At 54.6% G+C, this 10,841-nt stretch overlaps 1 protein-coding gene across 1 annotated transcript; it reads right to left on the bottom strand.

Annotated features, from left to right (window-relative positions):
• Positions 1-2,898: 2,898 nt before the first annotated feature.
• On the bottom strand, positions 2,899-4,097 carry LOC103611300 (motor neuron and pancreas homeobox protein 1; the record flags this gene model as incomplete). The annotated part of the gene is made up of 2 exons (XM_017727118.1): positions 2,899-3,431; positions 3,912-4,097. Coding segments are annotated over 2 exons (495 nt in total), but the record flags the coding sequence as incomplete, so codon positions are not given.
• Between the last annotated feature and the right edge of the window lie 6,744 nt (positions 4,098-10,841).

Raw genomic sequence — 10,841 nt, 5'->3', positions numbered from 1 at the left:
GGGAGGGGGCGGGGGCCGGTGGGGGTCAGGGGAACGTGGAGGCGTCAGGGAAGCTGGTGAAGACTTCTCAGGGGTGCACGGGGGAGACAGAGATCAAGGGGAGATGGGAAGTTCAGGGGCAAGGAGATGGAGGAGGGCGAGTGTAAGAGGGAGGGATGCAGAGGTGCAGGAGAGGCTCGGGGTGAGGGGTGAGGATGAGTGCAGGGGCAGGCGACAGTGTAGAGCTGAGCCAGCAGAGGGGGGGCCGTGAAGTCCGTGGGTGCATGGAAAGGATGAACGAGGACAGTGTGGGGATTGCAGGGTGGCACGGGGGCACAGGCTGCAGCAGGCTGGAGAGTGCTCTCAGGGATGGAGTGACACCTTAATGGGGCCAGGTCACCCTAAGCTCCTTGGAGCATTGGTGACACAAGTAACAAGTTGTTAGCATTGCCAAAAGTAGCTGTGGGGCCAAGACCAGCAAAGGCACAGAGGGTGGGGAGCCCTGGCTGCATGAGCCCATCAGGTATCGTTCGCATGGGGCATCACAACCACCATGGGACAGTCCTACACCTTCCCAGTGCCCTGGATGACCCTCAAGGAGGCAGAACCTTCATTTTTCCGGTGGGGAGGGACAGATAGTGCCTCCAGGGTGCACAGGCAGCACTGTGGTGGAAAGCAGCCACATCACACAGCACAGGGAGGGTGCCAGGGCAGAGGCATGAAGGAGATGCAGCTTTAATGGCATTTGTCGATGTTTACAAATGAGTCATCCAGCTAAGCAGCCCAGCTGTAAATCAGCACCCTAACTCTTCCAGCATCAGTTGCACCCCCTCCTCTGTCTACCCAGCTCTGGACAAGTGCCTGGCTCCTCCAGAAACAACCTCATAAATAACAGCAACAAAACAAACCCTCCTGCAGCCACGGTGGGCCTGAGTGCACCAGGCGAGAGATGAACGTCCCCCATCCATCACTTTAATGATTGTACTCTGGAAATTAAACCTGTCACGGCCCATCAAGGTGAATGTTTTAAGCCTGTGACATGCCTTCAGCTCCCCTCCTCCTTCCTGGCAATTTTGTTGCTTTCCTTCTTGCCTTTTCCTCTCTGCCTCTACCATTCCTGTCCCCCCATTTCAGCCCTCCTCCAATGTGCCCAGCTCCAGTGTGTGGTACTCCCTGTGGTCTCCTGCTGCACCAATCAGGTGATATCTTAGGCCCTGATGCTCCTGCAGCCATGGACTGGCATGTGCCAGCATCTCTGTGCCCAGCCCTGTGTTCCTGCTGGGAGCTGGCACCACTGTCTGGAGCAATGGATCTCTCCTGCTCAGTCGTCCCCACACGGCAATGGCAGGGAATTAGGTACCATCCTTCCATGCTTCCCCGTCCCTTCCTCCTTTCCTTGTATTTTTTCCCCCCTACCCCACTTTTATTTCTCTCTTGTCCCATGTTACACCAACCACGGCAGGCTCCTGGCACCTGCTCCTACCCTGGCTCATATCTATCCCCTTGGAGCAAGGGCTGCAGCCTCCCCAGAAACAGAGGTCCCCACTAGGCAATTCCAGGGGTCTGGACACCTGCGTGTCTTGAGATGGACTGTCTGGGGAGAGGAAACCTGGCAGTGAGGATGCCATGCACCCAGGGGAAAATTGCTGAGCTGCCAGCAGCCACTGCGGGTCACTGTCCCCCCACACAGGACCGTCATCCATCCATCACATCCGTCCCTCCCCATGCTCCTCTCTCCCCTCACCTGCTTCCTCTGCCCACCCCTCTGTCTCAAAAGCATCGCATGTGTTCCCCTGCCCAGGGTGCTGCCCCCCAGACATTGACAGGCTTTTCCCAGCCTTGCGAAGTGTGACAGCCCCACACCAAAGCTTACCTGTCCCTTCCATCACTGATTGTCTGCCAGAGGTGACCCAGGATTCCAGAGGGACTGTTGCCCTTCAGCAATTCCCACCCCGACCACAAGTCCCGGGGCAGATAGCCCTCCCTGCCACTCTCAGGTAGAAACAAGGAGAGGAGAGGACAGCAGGATGCGGCACAGGAGGGACATCATGGTATGTTTGGGAATGGGTCACCCTGGCCCCGCCTGCTCCACTCCTGCAGCCCTACGTGCACTGGAGTGGTGAAGCAGGGCTGCCCCCTCGGGCTGGCCCTCTGCCCTCATAGCCATCTCAGCACCCCAAGGGGAGACCCAGTAAGTGCACAGAAGCATGGGAGGTCAATAGAGCCTTCCAGGACCCTCCAGCATCCTGTGAGGACAAGGGCAGCATGCTTACTTGTGGGGAATCAGTGCTTAACCCTAGTGCTTCTAGGGAAGTAGTAGAGGGTGTCAGTCATCATCCTGCTACCAAGGATTGATTTGAGCCCAGTCAGTGAGCAACATCCCAAGAGCATCATGAAACAAGCCCAGAAAGGAACTGAGAGAAGTTAAGCATGGGAAAAGGGGAGTTCACCACAGCTTTGAGCATTTACAGCCTGAGCACTTTTGTGCCTCCCTTCCCCCCACCCCCCCTTATTTGAGGCAATGCCACACCAATGCAACCAGGCTAACAGCAGCATGGAAAACAGCATCAGCTTTGCTTCACAGGACAGTTTTGCCCTGCAAAGCACAGACCCTACCAGGGATGCTACAGCTGCAGGAGGAGGCAAGGCAGGCTGGCATGCAACCTGGATATACTTCCCAGCTCTTCATGCTAGCAAAGGGAAGGACAAGCTGGCACCACACCAGGATATGCTGCTCCAGGCACTGTCAGATCTGTAGATAAGTGGCAGTGCAAGGAAGGGTCCTGGGTCTCTCTCTTCCAGCTGTGCCAGCAGGCTGCCAGCTGTCCAAGTTTGCTCTCCCCACCTTTTCCCCCAGGGATCTGGTAGGACAGCACAGTAGCAGGACAGGGGCAGGGCCTCCCATCCCCTAAGGAAAAGCACAGGCATCCAGATAACAGCTTTATAGGGGAGGGATCTAGGGACTCCTCCAGATACACACAGAGGAATAATTACAAGTTAAATAGGATCCAAACACACATAAGTTAAAGGATGGCAGGTGCCCTGCAACCCCCTGCTCCTTCCAGGCACAGTCTGTGTCTGCCAGCAAAGAGACCCCCCACAACACAGCCTGGCCCCTCTACCCAGCTGGCTCCATTCGCCTTTCACAACACAGAGCCAATCTTCCTCTCTGTGGCACCCATCTCGTCCTCCTCTTCTTCCTCGCCCCCCGAGCAAGACGAGTCCGGGCCATAGCTCAGCTCGGAGGTGCTGCAGTGCAGGAAGCCTGAGCCAGGGCTGTGTCCCATGAACTCGGGGCTTTCAGCAGCTTGTCCCTGGGGCTCGCCGGGCAGCAGCTTCTCACAGGTTTTGCTGAGCCCTCGTTGCTTCTCAGCCTCCGCCTGAGCCCCCTGCTCCTTGGCCTTGCGACTCCGCTTCCACTTCATGCGGCGGTTCTGGAACCAGATCTTCCCCTGCCAAGGGAAAGCCCCCAGGGGAGAGGATGTACCCTGCCCCATCCTGTCCCCACTCACCCCCTCACCTTCCCTGCAGGGAGGGTCCCCCCAAAACCTCTTCACTGTGGGGCATCCCATGGTGCTACAGATATGTGCTAAGAGGCTGAGGTTGTCACAGGGAGAGGAATAATGGGGGCTGCTGCCTTCCCCCCATCCAGCCTCCAGCCAAGGACATGCACAGGGACATTTTCATTTTAACACCCCCCCACCCAGCATGTTGAGGGATGGGAAGGCTCTGAAACCCAAGCTGGGGATGCCAGGTAAAAAGAGAAGCAGTAATTCTGGGGTGCCCTTCACAAGAGAAGAGCCTGCAGCCCACCAGGCAGGTTTCTGCCAGATAGGAGCAGTGGGGTTGATGGCATCAGCACTGCCCATGACCTTGACTTCCCCCATGGCAGCTCCATGGTGCTATGCTCCATCCCCCCAGGGCCAAGGTACCTGTGTCTCAGTGAGCATCAGCGACGTGGCCACCTCAAAACGCTTGGGTCTGGACAGATACTTGTTGAGCTTGAACTGGTTCTCTAGCTCCAGGAGCTGTTGGCTGGTGAAAGCTGTGCGAGGCCGACGGCACTTCCCCATCAAGCCAGATTGCGGGGCAGCTGTAGAGCAGACAGTGGGTGGGGGTCAGGGGACAGCAGACCTGTAGAGGGACAACCCCTCAGCAAACCCAGGATGAGGAGGAAGGTGAATGTCTCCATCATCTCCCACCCCAATAATGGCTTTATTGCCTGATAGGAACCAGTGAGATATGTTATCAGGCCTCGGTGTACAACTGGGATCAGTGCTGTGACTGAAATTAATTCTCTTTTTTTATTGCTGGGTCGCACAGGTGGCAGCTCAACGGCCAGGGGCTGCGGCAGGGCTGTCCATGAGCTCCACTATCTCGCCTGCAGCCCTTGAAGGCAGAGCGGCACTGAATCAGCAGGCAGCAGGAACAAAGGGACCTTTGAGAGTCCAGCATGGGGTGGCTGCCGCACTCTGTTTGATCCTTGCTTATCTCCCCTCCACTGGCTTTATTGTCCCCCGGGGTTCAGCTTTTACTGCTTCTCCCAGCACCACAGCGGCAATCAAACCCAGGGGTTTGCAGCTGGGAATAAAGTGCTGGAGCAGCGGGAAGGGGTGTGGGGGAGAATGGGGGGTGGTGGCGGTGGGCATTAATGCGAAAGGTCCTTGGCACGTCCCTGCTGACACATCTTGGGCAGCAAGATGGAGCATTCTGGCCCCAAAGATGTGCCCTGCTTGGCAAGGGCCACTCCAACTCACCCACTTTGCTGGGCATGGGACACCATTCATGCTATCCCCCCAGATTCCAGCTTTGATCCCAACCTGCCCATCTCCCAAGGTGTCCACTGAGCCCTTCACAAACACAGTGATGACGCATGAGGCAGGAATTTATGAAAGAGGCATTAACTGATCACAACACAGGTTTGATCCCAAGTACCTGGATGCTGGGTGGATCAGAGAGATAGAACACAGGCTGGGCTAGGACTGTGCAAACTCCTCATGGGAGCAGGATAGACACAACCCCTTCTTGTGCCTGTAGCCCCTCAGTGCCAAGAGAGACAGCATGTGGGACCCATCTTACAGCCACCAGCCAGTTAAACAAGGGACTGACTGAACACACTGTGCCAATGGTTCTGACACACACGATGCATTATTTTGCATATGAAATATATTCAAGGCTAAAACCGAATGAGAGGTTCAAAAGATTTCCAAGACAAAGACAGATGAACGATGTCTCAGCTCTGCAGAGTTCCACAGCTATGTGGGCTCTGACTGGCTGTGGATGCTCTGGCTGTACAAATCCTCAGTTTCCCACAACACAAGACCAAACAGACCTGCAAAGGCTTCCTCTGGCTAAGGAACGGAGGTGTTACGGGAGCTAGCATCTGCAGGCATGCGGCAGACCAAGCTAACACCCTTTGCAGCCCCTCGGGGAGGGAAAGGCCAGAGATGCATCATAAAGAACTGGAGGGGAAATTCATTCACTCTGCTGGTGGGGGGCACAACACAAAGCAGCCCCAGGCAGTGTCCAGCAGCCCAAGGATTGTGGCTCCCAGTGAGCCTCCTCTGCTGAGACAGGGGGGTGGCTGGAGCATCTGGAGCCCCAGAGTCCCTCCCTGCAACGAGGCTGCACTGTGCAAGTTGGCTGTACCAGGTCAGGGAAGAGTCCCTCTGAGCAGTTCCTCTTTCTGAGCATAGTCTGTAGAGAATGTTTTGGGTAAAGAGAAGGGAAGAGGTTGTGCCCTCTCAGCATCCAGTAATCCATGAGTTCTGTGTTTTCTGGATCTGGAGGGTCCAGGGGTGAAGAAATACCATATTCCCAGTCTGAACTCCCCACTCCAAAGCAGAGAGCCCAGGGTTCAGCTCCTAGGGCATTGCATCCTGGCTCCAGGGAGCACAGAAATCCTTCAGATCACCCTGAAAGGCTCCTCTGTACCTCCTCTAGCAAGGTCATATGTGACCAGACTAAAACCAGATGTGGGAAGAGTAGAGGCACAGAAGTGCCTCACAGAAGAATCTCGATCCTAAAAGCAGTGCAAGTTTGGTCTATCCAGCTTCAGAGGAGCCTGGAAGGCAGCTTGCTTTAACACCCTCTCAAGGGACTCACTCTTCCCGAGGTAAGCTGATGAGGACTGCTTGGTCTAGCAGGGAAAAGAAGAACAGAAAGTTTGTCCAAAAGTCAAATAAATCCAAACAGGATATATCCCAAATAACTACCAATGCAGGGGACTGATTTCTGGAGCATGGTCCCACTGCCAGCCCCAATTTCTCCTTCTCAGTGTCCCTGACTTCCTTGGAAACCCACCCTGCCTCCTGCCCTAGTGCTGACAAAAAAACCCCAATCCTCAAATCCCTCTGTGGTGCTGTCATACAGTTTGAGCCACCACCAGTCCAATGCCCAGGGTACAGAGGTGTGGCTGGCCACCTGAACTGTGACCTCCTCTGACCATACACCCTTCAGCAGCTATTATGATCCATCACCACTGCTCCCCACTGCGACTTGTTCAAGATTTGGCCTCCACAACAGGTGGGGTAAGCCCAAGCCAATACAGCTGACCTTCAGCCACCCAGAGCAGCAGCTTTTCATGGACCTGAATGACCAGCATCTTTGGCATCAGCGCTGCTGTTACCTTTCCTAAAGGGCTCTAGCTCCTTTGTGTGGAGAGAGTATGAGGGAAAAGGGTCTGCAGTTTCTCACTGGGGAAAGAGAAAAGGGAGGAGGTAGATGTTGAGACTGAGGGAAAGAAGTAGGTTCCAGTTTCCCATGGAAAGAGGAAATTATGCCTTGTGGCTGCTGGTAGCTCCAGCCTGTCCTGCCAGTGTGCCTTGCGGAGTCCTGTCCCTCCCTGTCCTGTGGCAGGCTGCCACATGGATAAAGAATCCTCCCAAGGGGTGCACAGCAAGCATCCCCCCAGGGCTTACCTCCTCCAGTAAGCATCAACTGAGCTATGAACCTATCCCTATCACAATCAGCATCTCATAGAAAGAATTACCCTTTGGGAAGGCTCTCCATCTTATCCAGCTCCTACCAGAAGACCACTGAGTGCCTCAGCATCACACCTTTGCTTGCCAAAGGATTTATTATCTGCTCAGCCACCTCCTCCAGCACTCCATCCAGGATCAGAGCTTGTCTCAACATCCCTTCAGCCTGGCAGGGCTTGGACCCCCTGATGGGTGCCTGGCATCTGGCTGCAGTATCAGTAAATAAATTGGTTGGCCTGGGGCCAGAAATGCCCTCAGAGTCTGTGCCCAGGAGCTCTGCAAGGCAGCTGCCTTCTGGATAATTAGATAAAGCTTATAAAGAATTGTTGGTTTATTTGATACAGTTCCGTTTACTTGATAACAAGGGTAATCCTAGGTTGATATTAACTCACTTGTTTTTAATTTGGTTTGTTTAACTATAGGTCACTTAACTTTGTGGTCTGGCAGATAAAGGAGAGGAAATTAACACCCTGACTGCTTTAGGAGGTGTTTCTCCAGATGTCAGATCTGGAAGGGAGAGAGGTGGTCTCAGCATCAGGGTCATCACCAGAGGCTTTTTCTGACCTGCCAGCAGCCCTGGCCATTATCTGTGGGGCAGCACGTGTAAGGGCACCTTCTACCTCTGCTAGCCCCTTGCTTGCTCCATCATTAAACCTCGATTGCTGCTTGCCAGCTGTTTCCCAGGCCATATTTCTGGCTGACATCAGATCACTGTACACCTGGTGAGCTTTGGAAGGCACTGCTTTTTGAACAAGTTTTATAAGACTTATCCTGTCTGCTCTCCTAGCCCAGCACAGCCCATCAGCAAGCTCTCTGTCATCATGGGTAGGATCTGATCTGGGCTCCAGGCCATGAAGTTAGCAAGTGGGTGATGCAAAGAAGTGGTATGGAAGGAAAGCCATCTAAGCACCGGGTCCCTCAGAGAGGATGGTTTGCTCTTCCTGAGAGTCTACAGCTGTATGTCACTGCTCCCCACTCCTACAGCTTTCAGCTGCAGTGGGTGTCTGCACTTGGCTCCCACCACCTCACTGCATTTCCACACTGACAAACAGGGCAAATAAATCACAGCTCCCAGAAAAACTAATAGTCATGGCACTCTAGTGCCAAATGCTCTCCCTGGGTGATTCAGGAGGTGCTCAAAGCCCCAGGATAGGGACCCTGGCTGGGGATAGCGGAACCTGGGCAGGCAGCATCCCTGCTGTCTGCAGCAAGGGCACGCCTGCTCCTGCACCCAGGCCTTCCACAACCCTCTGACTCCGCATTGCAGCAGAGGCAGCCAGGCACTGCATGCGGCTCTGCACAGGCAGCTAGCGAGGGAGGCACGGCACCCGCCTGCCCCGCAGCAGGGGCACTGCTCTGAGCAAGCCCAGCACCCAAGCCCAGGCCAGGTTCCTAAAGGTACATCTCCCTGGCATCCTACCTCCCCACACACAGGTGGTAACAGGGAGAATGTGTGCAATGCATACCCACAGAGACTGCAGTTCATGGGCTGTCCTGCTGCTTCCCCACCCTGACTGTCCCCAGGAGATGAAACCGGACCACACCTGCAAAACATCTCTACACATGCACCCAAAGAAGGAATTTATTCCAGAATTTAGTCCTGGAACTCCCTATAAATAAATCTCAAGGGTGGTCTCCCCATGGAATGATCTCCCCATGGAATGATCCATAATATGTCCTAGGAGGCTTTCAGGTTCATCAGGTTACAGCCATCTGTCCACTGCTCCTGGAAGAGCTAAACATGACTGGCACCAGCAGCACTGACACTTGTACTCAGTCACTCTGGACACTTCAGCCAGGCAGGTCCATCCATCTGTCTGTCTAGGCTGGGTGGTGGGACAGGGACTCCCACAAACTACAGGCAGCCCAGGAGCCCTGTGCCAACAATGGGAGGCTCCTGCCCAGCCCCCCACCCTCCTCAGAGAGATGAGGAAGGATTGTGGAGGCAGCACATCCTAGGCAGGTGCGCTTTCCTGCCCCTGCCTACACACACCACTGTCCCTGTCCCTACACCATGGCTAGCACCGTGGGGCAATATGAGCCCAGACACAGCCATGACATGCAGCTGGGGCCAGTCCTGGTTAACTACAAGGAGAAGGCACGCTACAAAGGAACCTGATTTCAGAGCCTCACTGAGCCTGCAAGAGCAAGGGCTGAAGACACACTTGTGAACCCTAAGGTTACCAATGGACAGAAATAAGGATCTGGAGATGGATGAGGTTCTGTCCTGGACAGCAGAAGAATTGCTAAAGTATTTGACAGCCCAGCAAAGGGCTCCCTAGAGCTGGGAACAAACACGTTGTAGTAAGGATATGGATTGAGGCAGCGGTCACCCTGATTAAAAAATTTACAGCTTTGGCAGCTTTTGCTGCATCCTTGTTACACCTCCACATGTCTACCATGCTTTGGGCTCTCCAGAACCCAGGTAAGTAATACTTGGGTCAGAAACTGCTTTTCCTCCCTCTGAGCTTCCATAGGAGCCCTGTTCAGTGTTTTCCACAAGACCCATTGACATTCTGGTCCAGTGCATTCTGCAGAGCTCCCTCACAAGTTGTTCTCAGGCCCATAATTTGGGATTTGTTTCCTTTTTATGAGGTTTTGGATAAAACCAGCTATGGAGAAGATCCTGCTTTTGAGAGGAATGGGGCTGATGTACAAATACCTCTACATTATCCCAGCCAGAAGCTCCGCTCAGGGCCACAGGATCAGATGCAGTGGAGCATTCCCACTCCAGTGAAACACAACCCTGTATGAAGCTATCAGGATGCTGAGATACACCAACACACTGAGACCCTTCAAGGATAACATGGCCTCTGCAGAGGAGCAGGAAGATGTTTCATCCCCTAACTAATAAAGAATTCTTTTTTCTTGTCTTAGTGACACATTTGAAGAGTGCACATAGCACTGGAGGCTTATTCTGAACCTCGAGATTCGCAGACGGACCTTTCCTAAAGTCTACGGAAAGCCAGGTAAAGGGAGACAGCATGGGGAAAAAAACAGCCTGTTTCCCTTTAACCTGACCAGGAATAGTTTGAGGTAGGAGTAATAAATTGAATTTTTCAAGTTAATTATCTATATTTTTTGCACTATTATTTATCCAGCCTTTTTTTACTATTATTATTTTGGAAATGGGCTCCCAGCTTTTTAAGGCACTATGCTCAGCTAACAAATCTGGATTTTCTGACGGGGCTTTATTAATCAGTCACTCTTAGTTTAATGCCCATCTTTGCACTGACCAGCACAGGGCAGGGTCCAGGTCACACTGCCGGGGGTGCCAGTCCCCAGCGGGACAAGTGCCTGAAGTCAATTCTTGTTCCATCTGTGCCCTGCAGGACCCATCACAGCCGTGGCCCAGCACAGCAGTGCGGGATCCGGTGCCTGCCCGTAGCCCTGGTGGTGCCCACTAGGAGGGAGTGGGGCAGGGCTGGAGCCGAGCACGCTGTCAGGCCGCCCGGTTCCCGCAGCTGCCGCCAGCAATGAACCCACCAGGCCCTCACCCCCACGAGCCGAGCGCGATGCTGGGCAGGACCCGGAGCCCCGGCCCGTCCCTGCACGGGGCTCGATCCGGCCGCGCATCCAGCAGGACGCGGGCGGGTTCGTTCCCAGCCGCACCGGGAGGGGTTCATTCGTTTCCCGGTGCAGGTTTTTGCCACCCTCTCTTTATTTTCGTTTCCTTCCCGCCCCGCAGGAGCCCAACGAGTCCGCGGCGCCGTGCGGGGCCAGCAGCCTGGGTCGGCGCGGTTCGGCTCTGCCGGCAGCGGGACGGGCAGTGCTTCTCGGGGCTGTTCCGGAACACCGGGCCGGCGTAAGGCGAGACTTTGCCCTTCGGATCGGTTCCCCAGGGCCTCGCAGCCTTCGGAGGTCTCCGGAGGGCGAGTCAGG

The sequence above is a fragment of the Corvus brachyrhynchos genome, unplaced genomic scaffold (assembly GCF_000691975.1).
Source record: "Corvus brachyrhynchos isolate BGI_N302 unplaced genomic scaffold, ASM69197v1 scaffold490, whole genome shotgun sequence".
Classification (NCBI taxonomy): domain Eukaryota; kingdom Metazoa; phylum Chordata; class Aves; order Passeriformes; family Corvidae; genus Corvus; species Corvus brachyrhynchos.
Note: the sequence above shows the minus strand (reverse complement) of the source record. Positions and strands in the feature narration are given on the sequence as shown.